This window comes from Mangifera indica, chromosome 1, assembly GCF_011075055.1.
Source record: "Mangifera indica cultivar Alphonso chromosome 1, CATAS_Mindica_2.1, whole genome shotgun sequence".
Taxonomy (NCBI): domain Eukaryota; kingdom Viridiplantae; phylum Streptophyta; class Magnoliopsida; order Sapindales; family Anacardiaceae; genus Mangifera; species Mangifera indica.
Window position 1 is genome coordinate 29,295,067 of NC_058137.1, and position 27,211 is coordinate 29,322,277.

Consider the following 27,211-nt stretch of genomic DNA (forward strand, 5'->3'; position numbering starts at 1 on the left):
GTCTTAAAAAGCATAAGAATGAAGGCAGAATTCCTACTATAGAAAGTACAATAAACTCAACCCCAATGATATAAGATACAGATGTAAATAAAACTCATATACAAATTATGATAGAATTTACTCTGAAAAGAATATATTCTCGCTATACTCCCAATCATTGTATTTCTAGTACATTTTTGTCTTACAAGTAATGTAGATCAAGCAAAATATGATGATGAGGAGGACGTATCAGCCAAAATCTGCAAACATTAATAAGAAAATGATAAATAAATAAATAAAATTGATGATCAAATTCTCCTAAATTAAACAAAGACAATTTCTTATGGGATTACCTCAAGTTGCTCTTCGGTAAAGGAATCTTTCTGTAGATTCCATGTATCAGCATGAGTACGACGGAACTCTGCAACTGCTTTCGTCACGGTAGATTTAATTGGTGTTGGCTCCCCGCCGAAACGAGCCAGTAATGTAACATGCTCAGGCAACCAACTGAAAGGAGAGAAAATGTTCAATATAAGCATGGGTGGCTTTACAATTGTCAGTCACACAATCTATTACAATGACCTAGGAGTGCTAACAATTTGCATGAGAAAACACTTCAATTTGTAAAATTATCCCCAACAGTTTTCAATTAAACTTAGTGACCATGCATCTCTTAATTTTAGCAAGCCAAGATAATGAACCAAGAACAGCTCCACTGACTTCGTGGGAAAGAGAGGAACCAATTGAATTTTTATTCTTCAAATAATTTCAGAGTGAAAAAGTTCTAAAAATTACAGGTACCTCCAAGTTTAATGTTAAGAAACCGCTATGATAAGAAAATTTTCTTATCTCTAAGGTAAACAAACCTGGGCATATCATAAGGGACTGATAACACAGAAGCAACCAAAGCAAGCACAGCACCATGTCTGGAGGCGATTGACTGGCTGGAACTCAAATTCCTACACTCACAAATTACAGATCTTAAACAAAAAATCTACAAAGAAATTTTTAGTATCAAAGTGCATTATGCAAGTATGTTGGATGCACAAAGATCATGTACAGAAATGCAGACAAGGAAAACTTATATGTAAAGAGTAAACAGATGGGTATTCCATAGTGCACCATATGAGTGGATGGCATACAGATCCTAAGAACAAACCCATGAATGTAATCATTCATTAACTAGAAATATATGGACGTTTTTCCCTCACAGTAAGGTACATAGAGTAAATAACATTTCAAATACTTCAGAAATGACAATATCACCTCTTATTCTTCCTTTGAATAAGATTCGCCTGCTCATAAGCTCTGTCACGGAAGTCCTTAGCTAAATCTTCATCCCCACCCTTCATTAAGCCTGCTAGAACAGCTGCAGCATGCTCCCTTACCTGGCAAAGATGTGGCTATTTCAGTTAAAACATAATGAAAACCAACCAAAAATAGCCTTATAACTCAAGACAACAATAATAAAAACCACTAACTCCCATAAGATTTCAACATTATTGCCACAACCCACCTTAACATTTTAGGCTTTGAGATGATAAGAACTGCTAACTCCAATAGATTAAGATATAATTGCCAAAACCATCATTAATATTCATATTCCGTGAATTTTCTTGGTAAAATTGAGGTTACTGTTTCTGATAGTAAATCTAAGTTGGCAATTCAACGTTGTGATTCAATAATGCAATAAACATTCTTAGAAAGGAAGAACTGCAGCATTACTCTACACAATAGATTCAGCCAGGAACTTGCCTCAACTTGATTGTCGGTAAGTAGCTTCTCCACAGTTCTCCAGATATTTTGTTTCTCCATCTTTGAGAGAATGAATGTGTGCCTGTTGTTTACAAACTATGTTAGTAATTATATCATGAACATCAAAAGTGAAAAGAAAATCATAAAAGAGAAAGACTACAGAAACAATAGCAAAATAGGACTGAGAAAGTGATTCTTTCTCTAATATTGGCACTTTGTTAAGTAAAGCTTCTCTTGTGAATAACCATGGACACTGTACAAATGAACTTAGAAGATTCGACACAGAAATGTTGAGTCTAGGAAAGCATTCACAATGAAAAAGCCAAAATATAGATAACCCCCTCAAGGGTACCTTACCTGTACATAAAAGTTCGAAGATACGTTAAAGTAGCTGATCTCGTCCTCCAGTTAGAATCATTGGCAGAAGACAGAATAACTGAAACAGCTTTCTGAAGATGAGGTTCACTGAAAATCCTCCATTTAAGCAATTCAAAAGCTGCTTTGGCCAATGTTGATAAGTCTTTATTTGAAGTTTCCTTTGCAACGGGAGGGAAAAAAAAAGGAATACTTTTTAGGAAGAAGATGGAATGCAAAAAAAAGCCAGTAACAGAATAATGGAAATACAGCATGATCAATTAATTACTTTCTCAGACTCATTGAAATGGAAACAGTCATACTTCAAGTACTAAATTCCATTTTTAAAACATACCTGCAAGGATATAACAGGATAGAGGAGTCTGACGATCACATCCAGCAAACATGAAGATCTACCAGACTTCAAAGTTGAGATGATAAAATGGAATAACTACACATACCAGGAAAATTGGAACTGATTAGGAAAGAAAATAAAACCAGAATTAGACATAGAATCAAAAAACTATAAGAACCAGTACCGTTTCCATCCATTTGGCATCCTCTTGTGAATCCCCATTCAAATGCCCATTTTGAGTGCTAATATCAGTTGACATCTCTGAACTGTCAGAATTACTATTATTCTGAATGTTCATAACTGCTTCAGATGCTCTTTCTGCTAGAAACTGAACCCATCTTTCCTCTTTAAAAAGATTATCAATGTCAATGTTTTTCCCTTCATATGAATGATCATGCGGAAATGACATGTAGAGCCGAATGTTTGAGAGCAGCACAGAAAGGGTAACACCTATAGCCTCTCTTACCTGTCAAAAATTGACTTCACATTGGATGAAAGCAATATAACAAAGCCAAAGATCATGGTACCACAAAAAAGACATAATTTAGCATTCTTTTTTCCATATCAGTAAGGATTAGTTCTCTCAAATCATTTGTATGTTGCAAGTACAAAGTAGCAGAAAAATGAAAAAATCTAAGCTAAGAGACATGCTTACTTGGGCTGACGAATGGCACATGTCATGAAGTAACTCATCCACAAGAGTGACATGTAGCTGTATTTCGGGTAATGGCATCTTTTGTGGGGATATTTCTATGAGTGCAGCTGAAAGGAAGGCATAGCGCTTTGCTACCACAGTTGTAGTCACAGTTGGAGGTAAAGGTGTCACTAGACAATTCAAAATTTGTTGCCTCAGAAGAGGAACTTTTGTTCCATACTTCCCTTTTCCAGTAACAGCATAGCGTATGCAAGCGGCCCACTCAGGAGTGGACTCTACTGATGGAGCAAGAATGATATTCTGCAACTGGGCCATCATCCAGCTATCCCACACTTCTAAAAGACCATCAATATCAGAGTGCAACAGCCCAGCCAATGCTTCAGCTGCAACACATTGCTTGGACCGTTCTTTGGCATTCACAAACTCCTCCAATGTACTTTTAAGTGCCAATATAACAGGTATGCCACATTCTTGTATTAGCCGCTTGAAAATCCGGGCAAAGTTGGAGTAAAAAGTATCAATTCCTGACAAAGAAATCCAACTAGGAGTACGTGGCCACGAAGCTGAAAAATCAAAATAAAACCGGGTGATTGATTTGTCCGCTAGGCTTTGGAAGGAAGAATTTCCATGATTTCCTCTAGAAGATGAGCTATCAGTATCTGTGATTATATGAACATGTGAAAGACTGTTAAGAGTCTCATTAAAAAATCCCTCTTCCCGAAAAATTTCGCTCAATGCTCCCTCCAGAGATGATTTGACATTTCCCTGTGAGTTCCCAGAAGATACTGGTTGATCCTCCACTGACATTTTATAGGGTGATTCTTTCAGTAGTGTATTTAGGGCTGAGATTGCAAGAATTCTAGTTTGAGGAAGCTGACTTTTTAAATTCTTTAAGAAGTGACCTGAAATGAGACCAACAAATCAGTGTCACTGATTGGACAAGAAGAACACAATAAAGCAACAAATAACAAGAACACAGACCAGCGGTTTCACTTAAGATCTTTGACGAGAAGTTTGGATCATTTCTAGATGCCATAGCTAATAAGAGAAGAACTCTATTAGCCATTAGATTATACCTGATTTAAAAAAACAAGGTGAAAATTGAGTAAATGTCAGAGAAGACACATAAAATAAGATTTTTATAAAAAAAGATTCTGTCAAAGGGAAACATCAACCACCACGAGATTATTTGTAGTAGATTAACAGGCCTGCCCTCAAAATGCCTATTAACAAGACACTAAGTGCCATATATAAGAAAAATCAAACAGCTTCATCATCTACAAAGAAATCAAAAGGCATATTAGCTAGATATTTACCGCCAGTGCAAGCGAGTAGAATCAAAACTCAAAGAACCAATCTGAGAAACCAAATCTGCAAAATCTGATCCTTCTTTATGATTTTCCATCGTCTTTAATATGCTCTTAGACACCCCGGCAAAATGGATGTTGTATTTGACAAACAGCTGCACCACACAGAAAATTTAACAAGAAGAAATTGATACATTTGGCTCTAAATTATACGGTGGGAGATTTTACCTCATTGATTGCTTTCTGAGCTTTTAGTGATTCATGATGGGAGCTACAAGCAGAAATGCAAAATCATAAGACTTAGTAGCACATAAGATACTTTCTAGCAAAAGAAAAGGTACACTTTTATTTGTGTAGAAATGCCATATGTATGGAAGTAAGGTCACCTTGAAAGAATCCCCAGTAGAAACGACGAGAATGCCTTCTTATCCTAGAGAAAAGAGAAAATGAAGACACATTAGGGAATTTCTAAAATATGTACAGAGAATTTGAGCTAGAAGACCCACCGTTGTCAAATGCTTGAGTACTGTCTGTGTAGAGAGGACTGCACAAGATCCTAGGACAGCATATTCTGGTGAGCTTGGACTCCTTAAATTCTCAGTAAGAGAGAGCACACACTTTGAAATCAAAGATGGCCATCTCTTGATAATCTTCAACAGAGATTTTCCAGCAAGTCTAGAAACCAAACCAACATTTCACACATACGTCACATTATTTTGACACTGGATAAGCTGAATTATCGATATTGAGAATAAATGTTTTTGAAAATTTTAAAACAAAAAATGTGAATCACATAACTTTATGACACAAATAGCAATAGACTCAAAAGTAATATAGTCAAGCTGAGTTCCTTCTATTTTGGGGCAGGTACAGGTCTAGACCTGCTGCATGCCTAATTCCACTCTTGTTGAGAAACAACAGTTATCCAGCAAAATATTGAAATGGTCTAAAATAATTACTAAATTGTTTGATCATAAACTTGCTCATAATGGATCACAATACTCACAAGCGAACAGTTTCATAGCTATGCAAAGCGAGATTCAATAGATCATCCATCAAAAGAACCACATGGTCTGAAGGAAAGAAATCCCCTGTTGTACGAAACAGATGATAGGATGACTGGGATGATCTCCATGTGCCATGCATGTATGCTTTGTCAATAAGTGCCCACCTAGGCCTGCAATTGATAGATTGAGAGTTTCAATGCCAGATATTGATCAATATATTGTTCAAGAAAACTCAAGACAAGCATACTTTACCTCCTCTTTCCTTTAGAATGAGAAGACACAATAAAATTTATAGGAGGTTCTATAATGGCAGCAGATTCCAACTTCCAAGCCTGCCTGTGATTTGACCACTCATCAAATTCCAAACTTCCTGTATTACAAAGATACAAACATAACCTAATGTGAGAAAGATTCTTCTAAAATAAATGACAACTGCAAGGTGCTTTCAAAGACAAAAGGAGTCCGATTCATTAGGAGGCCATATCCATTACCATAGTTTCCTAAAGCATCCATAATACGAATAATGAGTATCAATAGGATGCTGTCATCTGATTTTTCCTTTAATAAGTATCTGCCCACGTTAGAAATATCATGATTTTCAGCTATAATAGCACCAATATATAAGAAATGATATCTTTATGAACCAAAACAAAAAAAAAATTGAACATTACTTGCAGGCCGCATGTACAATCTCAGCTGCTTTTTCTCGCAATTCAGTACTGCCTACAGTTGACCCTGTTGCTCCAGCTATTAGAAAAGGGGTATGACCAGGATCTTCCATCATCCCACTCAGAGAGGATGGCCCGAAATCAGGCAGGCATGATAAAACACCTTGCAAGGTAGACTCTATTCGTAAAAGAGTCACTTTCAAGTGCTCTTTCTCATTTCCTGTAATAGAAATGGTATGTAATGTTACAAATGGAGATTTTACTAGAACAATCAAGATGTTAGAGTGAACAAGCAAATAAAAAAATCAAACACAGAACTGATACTTTCTGAAAGATGAAGGCTTTTAAATATTCTAGAACACTGAATAAATAAAACAACAGAAGTAGATATAACTGTAAACAAAATTTCCTAAATATTTTCTAGCATCACTATTTTTATATTTGGATAAAAGCCTTAGCTCTCCAAACTAATAGAAACCAGAAACAACACCTGACCAGGTACAGAAAACTGCCTAAGTGGAATAAATATGAATTTACCTGTATCAGAATGGATTTTAGTTTGGCATAGCTTCAAAAGATCATCTAAAGCCGACTGAAAATGAAGGTTCAAAAGATCATTTGCAAACTGAACTTCTTCATTAGTTGGAACATGCCACTTTGGGCCTGCTACTGGTATATTATCAGAATAATCTTTTGTGCTGATCCATTCCTCTAATGCAGAAGCAGCAGGGTGACGCAAAACACACCTAGGAAACCAGAATGTAAATTTTATTTGCAGACAATAAGAGAAGAACGAAAAGAGCATAATCATGTTTTTGAAATGCCAATAAAATATTACACCTGTACTGGTCTATAGGATAATAAAGAATCAGGCTTCCAAGAAGGGATCGAAGAAGATGATCACCGGCTACATTAACCTGCAAATGGTTATAAATAAATAAACTCAATAAAAATACAAAGAACAATTTTGATTATTCAATACCAAGCATCAACTAAAATATTGTGCATGTCAATAAAGAGAGTTGTAAATTACGCAAAAACATTAATCAACTAAAAGCATATACCAGACCTTCCAAGACGGAGAGTCAAAGGCAGAAACAATAGCTTCTTTGAGTTGATCCTTGTAACGAAGAAGTGCAGGACCTGCATAACTGATCGCAACTGATAATATTTTTAATTGATAATCAATTGCTGTTTCAAGAGCGGGAGAAAGTGTAGGTTTTGCCTGAGAAAGAGGAAGTAAACTGTTATCTTCCACGAGAAGTATACAGAAACAACATTAATGCTAAAATAAACACTGGTTAATGGCAAAAGACCTTGGTTGAAACTGAGGCATCAGTAGTCCCTCGGCCTCCAAATCCAGTAACAGGCGTTCCTTCCAAAGAGGATATAGAAGACAATAAAACTGGCTCAACAAGGTGAACAACTGCCTCCTCTGGGTTTGTATGAACACATGCACAACAAAGCAGTCCAACCTCAGCAATAGCCCCAGGAAGAATGTTTGTTCTGACAAACTTGGAAATTTTCTTCAAGGCCTGTAAATGATGTGACAAAAAGTTCATAATTATTAACCCCAGAGGAAAATAAGTCTGAATTATGCATTTTATGCTTACAACTGACCTGATTATATAATGATTTTGAAAGCCTCCCAAGCAATATTTCAAGCATACAATAATAGTAAGGACCTTCCTCAACCAAAAATGTTCCTGATGTTGCTGATGAATTTAGGCCTTCGTTCCTGCAGAACAGTTAAATAATCATCTTTAGGTGAAAAAAGTAAAATGCAACACTTATTAACAGATGGGATGAGGATAGCCGATCATCAGCACTTACAGAACACTACTGGGTTCCAAATGTTGAAGTAACGAAAATAAGCGACATAGAAATTCATCTAGCCATTCAGAAAAGCGGACCATTGGCATGGAAAGTTCATCACTATTGTCATCAAGAGTTGCTATCTGCAGTTATAAGGGGATAGATGTTTTACCTTGTATCGATTACAAGTTATGAGCATATCAAACATTTTTGCTATCAATATTGAGGGCTTCAAGCTTACATTGGAAAATATGGAACCAATTAATTGCATTGTTGCCAAGGTTTTTGGAGGGTCATTGGCATCCATACCAGCTAATGCATTTGATAAAGATATCATCAGAAGTTCAACATACAAACCATCACCACCCTCAAGATCAGCTGGTTTCACTGTTGAAGTTGATAGGGATGTGAGGAACAGAGAACGCCCAGCAAATGCTACTGACATAACAGCAGTTTTCAACTGATGGGTGGCAGTCATCTGACTAGACAAAAAAGTTATTAAAAGAGAAGTTAATGTGAAGACAGAATCCCAACCTTAAAAAAATGAAGATTTCCAGTGCAAATGATGTCAGATGTCAATAATTTTAGCATTAAAGTAATACATGCCACCATACTAACCGTCTCCAAGGCCATATGGAACCGGGATGCTAGAAATGGAAGAACTGAAGAAGGATCCACATAAGACAAAATAGAAGTTGCAGCAGCAACGGTCTCAGAAAGATGTTCATTTTTGCTATATTGTCCACGATCAATTAACTTCAGCACCACATTAACAAAAGAAGTCCTCTCTGAACTTCCTAGATATAGTTGACTCTTTCTAGTATTATGAGAATTCCTGTCATTGACTAGAATTAGCATAAATATGATTTCAATAAATACAGAATACATATATAATGAAGTTGGTAAGTTCTTACTGTTGTTCACGCTGTAAACGTTTTTGGAATGTAACAACCAAATGAAGCAAAAACCTCTCCAATGAATAAGTCCAGCGACCACCGTTAGAGGGATGGTAATATCTACAGCAAAATATTTCAAAATAGAACAGAAAATTAGAAACTCGGAATAATTGACTAGAGTTGGGAAAAAAATAGATTATAGCATTGAAGTGTCGGAGAACAAACTGCTCTAAGAGGTTGACCAATTTCTCAAAGTGCTCTTGAGCTGAACTACTGGGTCTTAATAGATACACCTGCAATTTTTCCATAAAAAAATATGCCAAATCTTAGGAGCTACCTACATTGGTATCAAATTTTAAGTGAAATGCAGACCACATTCTGTCATCTTACAATTGATTTTGCAATAGCCTTTGCCGGTGTGGTTGTTCTATTGGAGAACAAGAACCTTGTATTTCTGGGAACATCAACAGAAAAAGGATATGATCCGCTTCCATTTGCCACAGGAACCTGGGATTCCCAGATATCATTAATTAACAAGAGGAGTAACAAATGGGAAATTAAATGGCCAAAAATATCATCAACCAAAAACATCAAAAAGAAAGCAGAAACAAAGAAATGGAAAGTTAAAAGACAAAAAGAATGCAAGCCATATAATAAAACACTAAGTAAAACAAAAAGGTGTATCAATATCCAGTGATAACATTTTCATTTTATCATTGTACATCTCAATGATGCACTGGTTGATCTAAGAGATCATTATGCTCACCTCAAACATGTTCAAGTATCTTGAGAAAAGTGTGGGAATGTAGCACTCCCAATCAGTAAAGTCGTAGTTCTTTATAACACGAGCTATAACAGCTGTCCATTGACTGTTCCAGAATTGGCAATTTGGAATTGAGTCCCACAACCCTATACACTCTTTAATCCAATCACTGTCATGCCAACAGTTCGAAAGGGGCTCATCAGTCAACTGAAAAACCATAACTAATAATTTTTCCCAAACATTCTAATTCTTACTTTGAAAAGAAGTCTTGGTTGTCCAAGTTTGTAGGGAGAAACAGTCTCACAAACCCTGATCCTTCAAAGGATGAATTGTGCCACGGATTTTCCAAAAGAGACCTGCAAGTTCGATACAACAATATTTAGTAAGTGACAAGAAAGAAAGCTTATGGATTTACCATTATGCCCATAGTTATTCATTTCAAAAGAGATATCTAAGGATGGAGTTGAATGATTTCAAGGCTTGAAACCCATATTGAACATGTTCGTTCCTTCTTAGTTGTGCTTTATAGTTGTAATGCCAGGAAATTATTACTGTATATCAAGCTTGAAATTTGTTAATTCATGCCCAACTAAAAGAAATACAGAAACTACACCTGAACTCAGACCAGATCTCGAAGGCAGAACCTGGTGGAAAGAATTTCCGACAGGATCGAACAAGGGAGGTAACAGTTTCAAAATGTCGCTGTCTTAATCTCCACCCCTCTGGACCAGTGTTCCTGTAAAATTTATAATATTCGAGGATATTATTGTAAAATGCTCCAGAAACTTGATGAGAAAGACAAATGATTCATATGCAAGAGCTAAAAGAAGAAGAAAGGTTAAACATCAACTGATCAAGGCAAAAAAAAGTTAGTCATATACAAAAACATTTGAAAAGCACCAAAGTAAAACTCACCTTGTGAAATGTGTATGAATAAGTGTGTCATACAAAGGCCTCCATGGAACTTTCAATGACAATTTCTTTCGATATTTGTTAAGTAATATGACTAACATATTACCCCATCTAACCTAATTCACAGAAACAGAACAACATTAAGAAAAATGACAAAGAATGACAGTAAACATGTTATAAAAAAAATTTTTAAAGTAGCACCTGGACATAGAGTTTGTTCTGAGATATATTGAACAATTCTAACCCAAGTTCCACAACCGTGCCCACATCTTCCAAAGATATTTCACTCTTTGCCTTCATGAATCTATACAACAAGAAAATATAAGTCAGACTCCACTCCTGTTACTATATCTAACAATAGGGACATCATGAATGATCTACCAGCATCAGTTACAGCTGAAAAACTCAACAGTATAGTTATAAATTTATAATTTGTGATGGAATACCAGTGAAAGCAAGATGATAGCTATGGTCCACTGATTACCAAACGGGAAATAGATTTATACATACTATTCTGGAAAGGGTTTAATACACTCAAATGTACCATGTATTCAGTCAATTTTTATACTTCGCTGTATGTGCAACAATCACAATCCTGAAAAGGAGGCAAAAATAAATTCCATGTGTATACATTATTAGGGTTAACCAGATATTATTATGTTCACAATTCTTCAGCCACCAGTGGATAGAAATATAAATGTAATTTTAATAACAAGCAATCGTGATAAAGTTGTTACTCATGACCAAAACAGGGAAAAAATATGATATTACAATTTCCAGAATAATATAGGCATTGTGACCAAGCCTGCATGTGTAAGTGCATGAGCTTATCAAGGTTGAGATCATGAATGAGAATCAACAAATGAAAACCCATATCACTATAAAAAAATCACGTTAGCTATAACAGTAGTGAAATATTTATGAATAAAGCTAAGATTTAAATTCTTCTTGCATGAGAAACCAGAATGGTCATCAAGATTGGTGAAGTTAGCACAAGTAGTATAACATAAATATGTAAGTAAATAGCAGATTTTAGAGCCCCAAGGCCCACCCAAGCATGTTAAGCAAGAGGGAAACCACCTCAATTATCGAATCATTTACATTCATATAATTCTTCTCTTAATAAATAAGAAAATGCAACTCTGTCGTAAACCCTATCTCTACTTTCTGTTCTTGGGATACCAAAAATGTATATATAACCAATCTGCCCATTCTCTCACCATTTCCACCTGTCCACAATGAACACAAGCTTTCATAAACTTGATAAGAGAAAATAGCTAAGTGGTCCATACTTACCAGTCAGCATTTCAGCTCCACTCTTAATCACACTAACTCACCAAGCAAAATAGCAGGACAGTACATTCTCCTGTTCCACATCCAAAAGCACTAAACCCTTATAAAATAACACTATATACCAACTTTTACATACAACCTGACATAGCGCTCAATGAACAAAACAGTGAAAGCAAAGAAGTTAACTCAAGCTATTTTGAATAACCGTAACTCAAAATTTATTCACACTTCCGGAAACAAATCACCTTTTATGCACCATGTGCCAACAATCTACGAAGTAAAAACGCATTCCTCACCCAACCCCGTACTCACAATTCATTTCATTCCACTGAAGTCAACAATTAACAGCACTCAAGCGAAAAACAAATTTAGAATTTACAAAAAAAAATAAAAATAAAAACACAGTTAATCAATCAGGAAACAAACAAATTCAAAATTAACAATCAATTGAAAAACGAAAATTTAGTTTCAAGCAAAGTGAGAGAGCTCACAAGTCGATGACTGAGATCCATTTGAGAGTAGCGTAAACAGAATCCGGATCGTCATGGTGGTACAAGGCCTTGACAGAGCTGACGACAGAAGCGAAGGATTCCGCCTCACGCTTCGTCTGCTCCGCCACGGGCGGCGGCAGCCACGCATTGTAGAGATGCATGTCCGTTCGTTTTCGAGGATTTAGTGAAGTGAACCAAAACAGGAGTCAAATTTGAAACGAAATGAAGTAATCGAATTTGCCGAATATTTATAGAGACGAACTTGCAGCGTCTGATTTCTTTTCCGTCAAGAAAAATTTTGATTTTTTGGTGAATTTTCGAGCAAGAAAGAAAAAAAGGTGTGTTTTTATAAATTTTTATTTTATATTTATTAACATGGGATTGAGTTGACCGGTTACCGCCACGGGAGGTTCGGTCGTTTGTTCAGATAATTATTATGAAATAATTGAGAGTCTTGGGGGACGGGTAATGTGTTTTTCAGAAACTGTTTATATATTTCTCTAATATCGTTAAAACATCTCAGTAAAAATAATAATTAGAAGCCGCGGCCCGAAATTCAGATAATTACAACTTTTTTCCTAAAATTTTGCGTAACACTTGACTCTAATGAAATTTTCGAATTTATAAAATTTTCAGCTTGGCTAAAGTTTAGGGGCTCGAAGTTATTGCAGCCGCGCTTGTTTTGTTGGAAATTTTTGTTTTTCTTCATTAATTTTTTCTAATAATTATTTATTTTCTTCTTTAATTTTTTTGATTATTTTTTTTCCATTTATTGTTTCCTTTTTTAATATTATTATTCTTTAATTAATTGAGTTTGATTGCAACTACTTATTTTTGTTTTTCATTGTGCTTAAATTAACCATTGTTCAAATAAGTTTTGCTCAAAGCCCTTCACAAATAAGAGAGGTTCAAAATTATTTTCAAAATACTTTTGGCCTTATAAAAGACATATAAATAATTAAAATTAATCTTACCAAGTTTTTTTATCTTAAAGTTTTTCTTGTATATACACAGAAACATATAATTATTATGTGGTTGTATTTTAGGAGGAGAATAATGTATGAAAATTTTAGAATTAATAAATATTAAAAACAATTTAAAAATTACATAACAATACTAGATATTATACAAAGGGATATAATAATACATATTTTTAGTTATATATTTTTAAATAAATACCATATGAACATGTAAATTTATACTATTAAAAGTCCAAAAGACCTTTTCCCACTTAAGGTATATTGAAAATCTTAAGTTTATCTTTTTTAACTTTTAAAAACTTAAATATTCATTTATTATCTAAAATATATTAAGTTTTTTAATTAAAATTAAGGGTAAAACCGTTAGTTTACTAATAATATTAAAAAATTATAATTTTATCTTATTTTCCTTCTCAGATTTTAAAAACTAATAATTTTACTCATGCTTAAACATTTCAAGTTTTAAAAAATGATTATTTTCCCTCACATAGGTTTTTCTCTTCTTCCCTCTCCGGGTACCACACTGTGATTGTCATCATCCTCTTCCCATCCTTATTGTTGAAATTGTTCGGATGGTTGTCGTAGGAGGCCATTTGATAAAAAGACACATCTCTTTGTCTCAAAAGAGATGGAGTTGAAAGAAAAGATAATATCTCTTCACCAGATGACCTCCCACAACAGTCGTTTGAACGTTCCAGTGGTGAGGGTGGAAAGAGGATGACGCCAATGACGGTGTGATGGGTGGAGAGGGAGAAGAGAAAAACCTTGGTAGGGGGAAATAGTAATTTTTTAAAATTTGAAATGTTTAGATAAGAGTAAAATTGTTAGTTTTCAAAATCTAAGAAGGAAAATTAAATAAAATTGTAATTTTTTTAATATTAATAATAAAATAATGGTTTCACTTTTGACTTAAACAAAAGAATTTAACAGATTTTGGGTAATAAATAAGTATTTAGATTTTTAAAAATTAGATTTATTCTTATTTTCAATAAAAAATATTTAATAAATATTTAAAAGTTAAATGGGGTTGGAATAAGAGTTTGCGGCCTTATTAAAATGTAAAATCAATAAAATTGAGAACTTGTTGGCTAAGGTAAGGGGAGTTTAAGGGGTACACGTGGCACGAGATTGCCAATGAAATCTCACATCAATTTTGGAGGATGACGTCAGCACTGACCCAAGAGAGGAGACTCTGGATCCACCACCGTTGATATAGTCAACTTCCAGTAGCGACTCTGGGCCCCCGGCCCATTTGAGTGCTGAGGCTGAGCCGTTGATGTGGTTTTTAAGGTGTGAACTTGGTAAAAGTGGAGAATTAATGCCCTCTTGTAGTAAGATAAGATTCTATTAAATGCCATTTTCTACACAAAATTCTTCAAAATTAATAGAATATAAATAGGATAATAATGGAGAGAAAATATTCATGAACTTGAAGACACACAATAAGGGAAGCTATATATATATATGCATGTAAAAATCTTAAATCATGAGACAATTTTAATAGAAGTTTTTATCAAAGTTTCTTGTTATGGTAGAGTTTTTTTTTTATTTTTTAAATTTAAAATCAATTTTTTATTGTTATGAATTTTAATCAACGAGATCATATTATTTTAAATTAGGTAATATAACAGGAAAATATATCTTATTTTAAATTTTATTTATAGAGAGGAAAAAAAAAAAAAAAAGCTCAACTAATTTATAGAATATTTTTTCATAAATAAGTAATGAACAAAAAATGGTAATGATATATTATGGAGAATCAAATCCCTCAAATAGGTAAGCAATACACCCAAAAGGAAAACAAATTTCTATTTGGAAATATTCTGTATCACTTTGTAATATCTTTTTGTTCAATCTTTTCTTAGAGTGCTCATGTAATATTCACTTTTCTTTTTGGTTTCCTTTTAATGTTGTACAATTAGCAAAAGATTCCTAGTTCCAATACAATCCAAATTAAAATTGTGTAAAAACATCAAATCCCTACTATTTTACTTGTTTTATAAATAATACTTGCCATTACAAAACTCGTTTAATCCATTTTGAAATGACACATCATATTTTATATGTTTTTCACTTATATATGATTTAAATCGATAATTTAACTTATTTTAATTTTAGTATTATACAACATTTATGTATTTATCATATTCAGATTATGAAAAATATTCTGATAACTATTTATTTTTATTTTAGATATATAATTTATTTTAATTTTATTAAATGCATCTTGATGTCTATCATAGCTTTACTAAACACATATTGCTATTAATAATTTTCTCTATAAATACCCGTCATTCTCTCGAGGTGTTTTCATCTCATAATAAAGTAACTTTGCATTATCATCTCATGAAAGAAAGCAAAAGTTGGGCTATTGAATGGCTGTTAAGGCTGGGCTCAACAAGTTGGGCTGCTTCATGGACCAATACAGGGCCAACATCCTGAGTCCATACAAAAAAAAAATAAAAAAAATAAAAAATAGCCGTTGGATTAAACACTATAATAAAACAAACGGAGAAATCTGACCGTTGGTGGATAAATATTACCGTTGATCTTCTCCTGATGCTTTTAACAACAATTTAAAATTTTGGGTCTCCCTATCTTCTTCGATCACAAATATACCAAACTCTCTTTAATTCATTCATTGACTTATTTATTATTCATTATTTGCTTGTTTGTTGGGATTTGATCCATGGCCGAGAAGAAAGACGCCCATGTTGTTGAAATCCCAGTAGATGAAGAGCATCAGAGCAAATTATTGTGTTGTATGAACACAGTCACAACTATTCAACATCACCCTTTAATGGAGATTTCCCAGAGTCCTGGCTATCTCTTGCTTCTGAAACTCTGGCAAAGAGACGAAGATCTATTTGGCCGGAGAATGGCTATCAAAGAGTCGAGAATGGATTCTATCACAAGAGAAATCTTTCATCTTTGTTTCATCTTTTTACTCTTCCATGGCTTGCTCTTGACCATGCTGTTTGCATCTTCTGTGAATGTGAAACAAGAGAAAAACTGTAAGAAATGGTGGATACCCTCTTGTTTGTCCTTGTTAACTTCACTTGTGTTTGTGTTTCTGGTTCAGGTTAAGCTTTACAGGTACTGGAAAGTGTGGAGGCAGTTGCAGAGAGCGAGGGGTGACAATAGAGCTCTCACTATGTGTATTCAGGAACTGAGAATGAAAGGGGCTAGTTTTGATCTGTCAAAGGAGCTTCAAAGTGGAAAGAGAATGAAGAGTTCAAGTGTTGAGATCAAATGGAAACCATTCACTTGGTGTTCTCAAAATTTTGTCACCATTTGTCTTGTTGGTTTCTCCGGTTTGGTTTTTCCTGCTAGCAAGTTCATTCTCTGTGGGTTCTGATTGCAACAATGCACTTCTTTTCAGAATAGAATTATACAATTCATGAATGTTACAAGGTACTAATCCGAATCCAAACTGTCCATTGCTGACAGCTGAATCTGAGAATTGTCACATATTCTTAATCTTAATGCTTCCTTGTTATGATGCTTTTGACAGATTTCGGACGAGGCAAAGACCATCAGGAGGAAGGAACTCTAAATCAGTCTCTGTAGGGGGATGAAGCAAATTGGTCCGATTATTATTATTTTTATTATTATAACAAATTATAGAAATCAATAGTCCCCATCCTAAAAGTGGCTCCACTCTCCTGGTGCAGCAAAATTTTGTATTGAGAGAATCTGGGGAAATAAGTTGCTTGTATAATTTGTTAATTGACTAATTCTGTACAATTGAGAAACAAAGAGAAAAAGTTTTGTTTCTTTCTTTCATCAATGAAAGAAACAAAACTTTTTCTCCCCCACATTCTTTGCTTTCTTCCAGTCACAGTCACAGATGTTTTGACAACTTTGGAATTATCAACCGGATGAAAACATCTTTCTACTTTGATTTTAGATATTGATTTTGACAATAATACTTAATGTATAAACAGTTGGATAATAATAGAAACAAAAAAACTGATGTGTTATTTTGTGATTGAATGATCTAATTTTTATTTTATTTGTAATTTAAAACCACCTAATCACATGATATTTGTTTATACCTATATAATATTACTCTTAATTTCCATGAGTTTCATATAGCCTCAAGGTTGACTTGGGACAACAGCTTCTATAATGCTAGAGAAAGAACACTCATCTGCCATGCTCATTTAAGAAAATTGTAACACACCAAATCTGATACTAGAAAATTTAAAATGAAATAATATAATACTCAATAAAAATACATGGAAAAGAAAGAATAGAAGTTTGTTTCACATGGGTTTATAGAAAATCAGTACAATTTGGTTACTACATCTCAGGTAGCCCTCTTAGCATTAAGAGAATCAAGATTTTTATTTCTACTCTTGGAACACTGGTTATTCGTCGTCCAAGCTTGATATTCCACTTATTTGGTGAGTGTGCTATTACAATTTTAATGGTTCCACTTAGATACATCTTATGTGAATGAATGTGTTCAGACTAATATTATTTCTCTTTTCTGGTTAAGCTTCTCTCTAATTGAGGAAATCTCCAAAATGGTCTTCCAATTTTGATTATAAACCTTCCCATCAAGTAGAAGGAGATCTCCCATCAGTTAGAAGAAATAAGGGTCGACAGATTTGTGTATTTGAGTCCATGAGTACTGAGAAGCGTTCTTATAAAGAACTCCCAACTATTGGGATAGATAAGGGAACTCCCAAATTCATGCACTAGTAATGCATTAAAAAATTTGGTGTTTTGAACTAATCAACTGATCTTGAGTGTTAAAACTTAGCTGCACATAAGGAAAGTTGTCACAAAAAGACTTCATCAATACCACAATTGTTACATCTCGTCACACAAGTGAAGCACAAACAAATTGTTACAATAATTTGGTAAAAAATTAGCAGCTTGATAAATGAAATATAATTGGAACGTTGAACATATCATTGGATATGTATAGCATACATATGTTCACTTTCTGTAATTTTGAGCATTCTCAAAGAGTGCAAATTTTGAGATACAGTCTCTTCCTTCTCAAATAAGTCAAGCCTGTGTTTTGTGACCGTTATGCATTCTCAAAGCCAAATATTCGGAAAACACCTGAAATCAGGAAAAAGATCAGAACAGTTGAACGAAAGGAATCTGATTAAAAATTTAAAAATAATCCATCACTTCGTTTAACCTTCATCAGCTTGATATTTGTTCTTGTCGTCCCCAGCACAAGCAAGTAGATTGTACTTGGGATTCCATTCCACATTATTCATGGCAGCACGACAGGGAATTTGATGCACAGTTCGACCAGAGTGTACATTTGACTGATTAACAACAAGGCAATGATGTTGTTACTATTAAGTGGTAGAAAAGAAATATGAGAGTGAATAAAACGGTTTTGGAGAAAGAATGGTTCAGAAAGTGAACTTCATTCAATAGGATAGGTAAAATCATTTAACATAAGTACACTATAAGGAATTTTCTTTCTTTTCTAATGAGAGGGGAAATGTTTCCAAGAAAAAGAAGAACCAATAAGGTTCATAGACATACTATATTTATGAATGGATCTTCACTAGCAGAAGCAATATAATCTCCCGTGTAATTGAAACTTATAGTCCTGACAGGCCACCTGCAAGAGCAAAACAAAGATTTCATAGGCAGAGTGCAAATTGTAGAATTTAAACTTCTTACTAGAGACAGGCCATATATCAAAAAGGAAATAAAAAAATAGGGAGCCATTAGTTAAAACTCACTTAAGTTTAGTGAATGTACGGACACAGAGCATTTCTGAGATATCCCACAGGCTGACTAAGGAATCAGCACTTCCAAAAGCAAAATATCTGTTGCAACACAAAGAATCAAGATTACTTTGAGATCTTGATTTCTTATATGATACAAACTCAGCCCTGCTAAACTACCTTATAATGAAAAGATAGAATCAAAATTGCATAGACATATATTTCAGTAAGCTCCAGCTTAAATGCACACCTTCCCATTGGATCAATCGCAATGCAATAGCAACCAGCTGTATGAGCCATGACAGTCTCAATAGGTCGAAGAGACAGGTATGATAAAACTTCAACAGTACCTGAGCGGCATAAATTCGATCAACAAAAATATGTTAATTAATTTAGTCAAAGCACTGCAGTACCAAAAATTAAGTCAAATCATATTAAAAATATATATTTGCAGCATCTAAACAAAAGCAATTCCCACCCCAGAAATTTGTTCTCACCATTTCCAGTAGTCAAAAAGAACATTTCTCCTGTCATGTTCCAAGCAATCTCATTTACCTGGAAACAAGAAAAAGAAAACTATTAAGAACTTGAAGGAAGCCACACAATGTGATAAGGGTAAACTGAATCAAGCTGTATTCATCTAAATTCATTATTACCTCATAACCAAACTTACGCCTATGAATTGGCTTGAATTTCCGAACATCCAATATTGTTAGCTCATCATCCTGCAGAAATAAAAAAGAAAGATTGTTGCATACTTTATAAGCATGGTGAAAGGAGCTTCCAACAGTTGGATGATTCAATGGATACTTATAACTAGTATTATCTGAAATTCAAAGACTATGAACATAAACATCTTGGGACATAATCCCAAACATTTAGAGCTTTTTCTAAGAGATTTGATTGTATGGCATACCCTATTACCAATAGCAATGTGTGTCCCATCAGGTTTATAAGTTATGTTGATGTTCTCACCACTAAGTTCAGCCTGCTGTGAACATTTTCCACCTGCAGAACCCGAAGCAGACATACTTAACCATTAAATTTTTTTATGAGAAGGTAAGATTGGGAAAAAAATTTATAATCTCCATCAATTAGCCTCTCTTTAAGGTGTTATTTTGAGGCATCAAAAAACATGATTAATTGTTCTACAAACAAAATCACCGCTTAACTTTCACAAGCGATATTTATAAACTGTACATCTTTCCAACATCAGAAAATAAAACTGCTCTTATCAATTTACAGGCAACAACCGGTAACTTCCAAATACAAGATAAAATAAAAATTTATCTAACCTCTTATTCGGCTAACAACTTAAATCCAGCTGCGTAATCCTTAATATTTCTAATTTTTTTAATAGAAGAAGAAAAAGTGAGTATGTATTTCCTTACTTCGAACATCCCACAAACGAATGGTCTTGTCGCCCGAAGCAGTGGCAATCAAGTCAGCATGTTTGGAGTCCAACATAACTGATCCACACAATCAGCATGCCCCTTCAATTCCATATCTTTAACTTTCCCCTGCAACAAACATCTTCAAAAGATCAATACCAACACCAACAAGCACATAACAAAACCACAATTCAAGCTAGGACAATCCTTACAAACAACAATGCTCTTCAAAAAAGACAAGAACTTTCCAGAAAACCCAACTCATTTCCGTACCACAAATAAAATTCCAACATCTAGTACCCTTAAAGAATTTTCCAAAACATAATAAAAAAAAGCTTTACATGATGACCGTGGGCCTCAATGTGCCAAACTCGAGCCGTTTGATCAACTGAACCCGCTGCAAGCTTTGTACCCGTACAATTCCAAGCTGCAGAGTGAACCTATCAACAAAACCCACGACAACACGTTTAGTCGAGTCAAGAGAATAAATTACGGAGTGTGAAATAGTAAGAAAAAAAAAAAAAACCTTCTTTTTGTGGCCTGTATACTCACTGCTGTGAAGGCTCTTGAAGCGTATGTTTTCCCCCATCCGTGCGATCGTTACGATTTTCTCGGAAAGCAAACAAAGCAACAGGATGGGAGTCGGGAAAGTAACAGGGTGCGACAAAAAGACTCTGCGTGTTCGTAAAAGCTGCGTCGTTTTGGTGAAAAGAAAAAATAGTGCTTTGATTGGTATAAACGAATAACAAATGCTAAAATCAAATACAAAGACTCTAAAAATAAGGGGAAAAAAATCAGAAAATTACCGCACCCACTAAGAGTGATGAGTAAAGTAAAAAACAAATGAGGTATAAAAGCAAATGAATTTGCACCGACGAATAAGATAGATAGGTAGAGAGGTAGATTCATAGATAGATACAGTGCAGAGAGAGAGAGCGAGTGTCTGGTCGGGATCATCCCACCAAAACGCCACATCTCTTCACAACGTCTATCCTCAACTAACCTTACCAGCCGTCTCATCTCAATCAATCAATCAATCACTCTATCAACGATGACTTCGTCCGGCGGTGCACGCTTCATGGCTTACTCTCCTTCTCCTTCCTCTCCTCATCTCCCCTCTCTCCGCTCCGCCGCCGCCGCCGCTGCCGCCGTTGCCGCTTCCTCCGCGCTCCTCGATCAAGAGAAGTGCGATCTCACACTCCTTCGGTTTTTGTTTCTACACTTGTTTACGTTGATGTCTGTGCTGTCGGCGCTTTTGTGAATATACTATTTAATACTTGTGCTCAGTGACTAACCGATAGTTGAATTTTACTGAGATCTGATGTTGTTTTGATCTTTGATTCTGTATTTGTTTGTGTTGCTAGTGTTACTGAATTTACTGAATTCTTGTAATGGCTTACGCAGAGTTGAATGTCACACGTGTTAAAATCGATTTAATAAGCTGATTATGAGATCTGATGTTGTTTTGGTCTTTGTTATTATTATTATATGTGTTTGTGTTGTTACTGTTACTAAGTTTACTGAATTCTTGTAATGGCTTACAGAGAGTTGAACGTCACACGTATTAGAATACATTTAATTAGCTGATTATGAGATCCAATGTTGTTTTGGTTTTTATTATTATTATATGTGTTTGTGTTGTTACTGTTACTGAGTTTACTGATGCTTTTTCTTCTGACTAACAGATAGTTGAATTTCAACGTGCTAAATCAGATTTAATTAGTATATTATGAGATCTGATGTTATTTTGATCATCAATTTCATACGTGTTTGTGTTGTGTTCATGTCAGATTGATAATGTTACTTAACACTAGGTAACTAAGGCCTAGTTGAAGCACTGTGATCTTTGCCTTTTTTAGCTCATGCTAAATTAGATTATAAGATCTGATTTTGTTTAGATCTTGAATTTTATGTGTTTATGTTGTGTTATAGTGCTATTAACTAACTGCTTTTAAGTAGAGATAGTTGAATTTCTCTCTTTTTATCTTTTTCAAATATTTTTCCCTTTTTTTGCTAGTACCTGATTTGATTATCAGATTATAAGATCTGATGCTGTTTTGATGTTGAATTTTATGTGTCTTTATGTTTTTGTAGTTACTGTTACTGAATAGTGAACTGTCTTAGTATTTTTTTCAATTTTCATGCGTGTTAAAGTAGATTAGTTATAACATTATGAGGCCTGAGGTGTTTATGAAGTGATTGTGATGTGTGTATCTAGTGGTTGTGTTGTGTTTTAAGTAGGTTTTAGGTAGTTAATTGTCATATAGAATGAACAATAGTTAATTGAATGAGAATGTAGATGGTTGCCATGGCTGGTAGTGAAGAATTGTGTAAACGTAGATCTGTCACTTTTCTATATGTTTTATTATTGCCAACTGTTGTTGGATTGTGATGTTTAAGTTGTGAGACACAATGGAAATTAATGAAGTGGTCTAACTTTTATTGCAGTAATAGGTGGTATGTATAATTTTATTATATGTGTTTGTCTTTTAAAATTAAGTGGTTATATTGTATTTTAAATAATTTTTAGATGATTTAATTGTGAGTTAGAATATAATATTATTTAATTGATCTTGTAGAGATGTATATAGCATTTTATTAGGCCTCCGTCATAGAGGTGATTTAGGATATTAACAATTATTTATAAGTGATTTATGAATTTAATACATATTTGCAAGATTAGGAAATAGTGTTAGGATTTAATAATTTCCAATTAGGTTTAGGATTACTGATTATGATTAGGAGTACAATTAGGTTTAGAATTTGAAGTGAGTAAATAGTAGGGTTTGGGAAGATTGGGATTAACTTCTGAGAATCCAATAAATAGTAGGGTGTAGCATCACCGAAAATCCCTTGGCGCAACATTTGAGATATTGGGTTTTTAATTGTAATCATGATTCTTCATTCAATATAATTTTTTTCATTCTATAAAAATATTTGGATTTGTTCTATTTCAATCACTAAGTGCCAATACTTACAAGTCAAGGTCCTATCACATTTCTTGTAGTTTTGTCACCTTCCATGTTTTTGTTGTATGTGCTAATGGTTCTTGGGATAGTAATTTTTAAGTTGGGTTGCATAGTGGAAATTAATGAAGTGATCAAACTTTTACCATGTTAACATAAGTAGCTGTGGATATCTCCGCATTCGAGTACACTTTGGTGCTTGTATTTAAGATTGCTATTAGTAACTCACTAAGTTTATTTTGTTTGTTGCAGATATCTCAATGAACTTCTAGCTGAGCGTCACAAGCTGAATCCATTCATGCCTGTGCTTCCACATACATATCGGCTTTTGAGCCAGGGTCAGTTTTAGAAACCTCTATGATATTCATATAAAAGGGTTGAGTGCAGGCATAATATTCAAAATCTCTATGTTTTTTTTTTTTTTTAATCAGTGTCGTTTTATAAGGAATGGAATGAAAAGGGTTGGGAGCCGACTCTCTGCATGGCATGTAAATAGCTGCTTAGTTATCAACATAAAGCTACCATACCTATATTAAAGAAGTTAGGAATAGTTGAATCTTTATTGGAAAATATTTGAAATCCCAACTTAGCTTTTCCCTTTTATGTCTTATCTTAGCAATTTTAATGGTTCTACCACTTTTGGCCTGAAGAGATGTATACATGTATTTAGTTGACACCAAGATGGAGGACACTTGATGCAGCCTTTCATTGTTAGAATCTTAAGACAATGTTTAGAGAACCAAGAGAACTTCCAAGTAATCTTGAATTTGGGAGAAGAGAGAGATTGACTGGAGATAGGAAAAGGGTGGTGGGTGAAGTCTAAATTCTGATTTCTACACATCATGGTAAATATTACGGACAACATGTTTCAAGACTAATGAGTATAACGAATTATAAAATTAAATAAACCATTTAAAATAACTAATCTGACGCTGTACTGCTTCAGCCATTTAGTGCATACTTAAAGTGGTTGGACTAAGGCTTTGCTATGTTGAGTGTGTAATATGTTGCCCACCGCTTTTTTAGGGCTTTAAATTTAGCATGTCTAGATGGAAAATTTCTGGCCAAAAAGGGTGGGACCTTACAGAAAAGCCTTATATGGGTTATTGAATGAGTGCTTTTATTTACTCTATATTGTACGAATATCTTGTGTATGTGCCTAATTTTGGTGATGAGTTTCTTACTGTACTATTTGCTTGTACACAAACTGTTATCACAGTTGAGATGCCATGTTTGGGTTTTTCATACTTACATCTGTTTGTGAATCTAACTACTGATTACTTACTGTTTGTGATTGAAAAACGTTTTCCCATAGTATGCATAACTATGCCTATATATTAGCCTTAATGTGAGATTAGTATTGTATGCGTTCCTCTTTCCTTTAACATTAGATTTATTTTATGGGGGAAACTTTATTTTTAACTAACTCAGTCAACATTCCCCTGTTGTCTCTCCATTTTGTGGTGACTGCTAACTAATTTGTTAACAAATGCTAACTGGTACATCTTATTCTTGAAAATTGACATTTTTGGAGCAGAAATTATGCGTGTAACCACACTGTTGGGGAATGCATCAGTTTTAGGTCAAAGTGGGCTTGAACATGCTAGCCCCCTCACCTCTGGAGGAATATATTCAAATGGAGGAGCTGATATGAACGGATTGGCATCACGGTTTCAATCAGAAGTATGGATACTAACCATTAACATAACTGTCTTTCCATCTAATTTTACTGTCTTTTAACAGCATTGCTGACACAATATTTACTTTTCATGCTAACTTAACTTTTCTTTTGAGTGCTTGTAGTACAATTGCTACTTTTTCCATGACAGGTAGTCTTGAGGCTAACACCAAGCTGCACTGAACATATCATTTAGCTTAGCATTGCATTCTGGAATCTGACCTCTAACTAGCGGTTCTGCATTCCTTTTACCTTTTCTGGTTGTCCATTAAAATGACTCCCAACAGTTTACATATTTAAGAATACCTTATAGAATGCAAGTTCAGATCTTTATAGGATGATAACAATACATGCTGAGTCTTCAATAAGACATCCTCCAATATTGAAGAATCCTTTGACAACAGGAATTTTGTTATTCTAGTGTAGATTGCTGACTCTTAAATTATCAGGTTGTTGTCTTGTGCTTTTCTTGAGTTTTGGGCTTCATGAAATGCTCATCTGAAGTGCAGCTGGTTGTTCAAATGACCTTCAAGTCGGTTGTTTAGTTTTTGGAGATGACAAATCCACTGGACAATACTGTCATTCTGGCTTCAGATTTGGAGCCCTTGATTCCATGGTCTTCTATGGAACTGCTTAATTGTATTATAACAATTTGGGCTTATAATTTTTGTATCTTTTAAGGCACACATAGTTGCTTATGTGTATATTGTTGCCTTCAATGTCCTGAGTTGATGCAGCTTGATACTGTAAAATGCCTGTGGGAATCACTGGAGGTCATCAACTGAATTGGTCTTTATATTTTCCTTATAAATATAGTCCAACACAAGACTGTTGTATTAATCTGTTACTGCATGTTGTAATCATGTCTGGGATGACATTTGTGCAGATTCCCGGTTTAGTGCAGCCCACATCAGCACAAAATTGGCTTAGTTCACGAGGTAGCTCATCAGGTCTTATTGTTAAGAGGACAATCAGAGTGGATATTCCAGTTGACCAATTTCCTAATGTAAGACTGAACTTGTTCTATTGAGATTTTGCTTTTTTTTATCTGGCAGTTGCTTATAATATTTTAATTTTGCAGTACAACTTTGTTGGACGTCTCCTTGGTCCTAGGGGCAACTCTCTTAAGCGAGTGGAGGCCAGTACGGAATGTCGTGTTCTTATCAGAGGGCGTGGCAGTATTAAGGATCCAGCAAGGGTAAGGGTAATAATGCATTCTTCTTTTCTCATTTTTTCATCCGCTCGTTTCTGAATTTGATCTGATCAGACATATCTTGTTTTTTTTTTTTTTGTTATCTCATTCTCACTTTAAAGGAAGAAATGATGAGAGGAAAGCCAGGATATGAACATCTGAACGAACCTCTTCATATCCTGGTTGAGGCTGAACTACCAGTTGAAATAGTTGATGCTCGCCTAATGCAAGCACGTGAGATACTAGAAGACTTGCTTAAACCTGTGGTGAGCAGCCATCTTCCTTGTCTCCTTTTGACAACACACACTCTCTTTTTACTTCTTTCTTGGGTATTGGACCATGCTTATTGAATCTCAATCTTTGTTTAGGATGAGTCCCATGATTTCTACAAGAAACAACAACTGCGAGAGCTAGCAATGCTCAATGGTACACTTCGTGAAGAAGGTTCTCCCATGTCAGGTTCTGTTTCTCCCTTCCACAACAGTCTTGGCATGAAGAGAGCTAAGACTAGAGGGTGATGGTTTTCAATCAATGGGCTTTTGGAGCATCCGCAATAGTGTCTGCTAGTAAAAAGCAGTTCCCCACATCACAGTTGTTGCTGTGTCAAAATCCCTCCAACTGCCATCGGGGCACTGGCAGTATATATATACTGTGCTAGTTCTAACTTATTTCTCTATGGAGTGTGTTTATCCTCTGTCCGTAGGATGTTTGACAGTCAGTAATATGGGGGTTTGCACTTAATATGTTGATGCTGAGGCAATCGGTGAGGACATTATCTTGCGGATGCCATTCATGTATTAATTATAAGCTTGTGAGGGGTTAAGGTATTGTTTCTATATAAAATGTGAAGCGAGTGAGCGATCAATGGATGTTTGGGTTGAGTGTAATGTAGTAGCGGTAGGTGGATTTATTATTGGCAGTCTTTGCCATGACAATTGTGAATGTGTTTGCTCAATTCCCCTTCTTTCTATCATTTGTTTTCTGCAAATTATGGTTGCTTTGTATTATGTGAAAGTGTTGAAAGTAAAATTCTTCGTGCTAAATTT

General features: G+C 34.7%; 3 protein-coding genes and 1 pseudogene across 4 annotated transcripts; 2 read left to right on the top strand and 2 right to left on the bottom strand.

Moving 5' to 3' along the window:
• Positions 1-46: 46 nt before the first annotated feature.
• Positions 47-12,589, bottom strand: LOC123205313 (proteasome activator subunit 4). Its single transcript, XM_044622291.1, has 35 exons — positions 12,251-12,589; positions 10,668-10,770; positions 10,470-10,582; positions 10,168-10,290; positions 9,809-9,910; positions 9,558-9,723; positions 9,182-9,298; positions 9,017-9,084; positions 8,810-8,911; positions 8,514-8,730; positions 8,137-8,373; positions 7,914-8,038; positions 7,701-7,818; positions 7,397-7,615; positions 7,150-7,305; positions 6,921-6,997; positions 6,618-6,826; positions 6,084-6,300; positions 5,904-5,983; positions 5,665-5,782; positions 5,412-5,582; positions 4,912-5,080; positions 4,792-4,835; positions 4,634-4,676; positions 4,415-4,560; positions 4,080-4,174; positions 3,099-4,000; positions 2,628-2,909; positions 2,444-2,539; positions 2,092-2,270; positions 1,735-1,816; positions 1,246-1,367; positions 846-938; positions 333-486; positions 47-239 (listed from the first exon to the last, which is right to left on the bottom strand). The coding sequence occupies exons 1-35, from the start codon at positions 12,409-12,411 to the stop codon at positions 198-200; spliced, it is 5,448 nt and encodes a 1,815-aa protein (XP_044478226.1). The 5' UTR covers positions 12,412-12,589; the 3' UTR covers positions 47-197.
• Positions 12,590-15,820: 3,231 nt separating this feature from the next.
• LOC123217159 lies at positions 15,821-17,213 on the top strand. The gene is made up of 2 exons (XM_044637966.1): positions 15,821-16,644; positions 16,745-17,213. The coding sequence occupies exon 1, from the start codon at positions 15,920-15,922 to the stop codon at positions 16,586-16,588; it is 669 nt and encodes a 222-aa protein (XP_044493901.1). The 5' UTR covers positions 15,821-15,919; the 3' UTR covers positions 16,589-16,644; positions 16,745-17,213.
• Positions 17,214-18,017: 804 nt separating this feature from the next.
• LOC123221793 lies at positions 18,018-21,130 on the bottom strand (annotated as a pseudogene).
• Positions 21,131-21,195: 65 nt separating this feature from the next.
• On the top strand, positions 21,196-27,138 carry LOC123221804 (KH domain-containing protein At5g56140-like). 2 transcript variants are annotated; one of them, XM_044644723.1, is made up of 7 exons: positions 21,196-21,514; positions 23,548-23,633; positions 24,833-24,978; positions 25,860-25,979; positions 26,055-26,177; positions 26,288-26,431; positions 26,534-27,138. In XM_044644723.1, exons 1-7 carry the CDS (start codon positions 21,381-21,383, stop codon positions 26,681-26,683), a joined length of 903 nt encoding a protein of 300 aa, XP_044500658.1. In that variant the 5' UTR covers positions 21,196-21,380; the 3' UTR covers positions 26,684-27,138. The 2 variants fall into 2 exon arrangements, with proteins under 2 accessions (XP_044500658.1, XP_044500666.1); XM_044644731.1 differs by having other exon boundaries at positions 26,055-26,171.
• The last annotated feature ends 73 nt before the right edge of the window (positions 27,139-27,211 follow it).

Coding starts and splice junctions, on each gene's coding strand:
- LOC123205313 (XM_044622291.1), bottom strand. CDS start 12,411: ATGCATCTCTACAATGCGTGGCTGCCGCCGCCCGTGGCGGAGCAGACG. Junction 10,583..10,667: donor AGAACAAACTCTATGTCCAG/GTGCTACTTTAA, acceptor TCTGTGAATTAG/GTTAGATGGGGTAATATGTT. Junction 6,827..6,920: donor TATCCTATAGACCAGTACAG/GTGTAATATTTT, acceptor CTGGTTTCCTAG/GTGTGTTTTGCGTCACCCTG.
- LOC123217159 (XM_044637966.1), top strand. CDS start 15,920: ATGGCCGAGAAGAAAGACGCCCATGTTGTTGAAATCCCAGTAGATGAA.
- LOC123221804 (XM_044644723.1), top strand. CDS start 21,381: ATGACTTCGTCCGGCGGTGCACGCTTCATGGCTTACTCTCCTTCTCCT. Junction 25,980..26,054: donor CAGTTGACCAATTTCCTAAT/GTAAGACTGAAC, acceptor TTAATTTTGCAG/TACAACTTTGTTGGACGTCT. Junction 26,432..26,533: donor AAGACTTGCTTAAACCTGTG/GTGAGCAGCCAT, acceptor ATCTTTGTTTAG/GATGAGTCCCATGATTTCTA.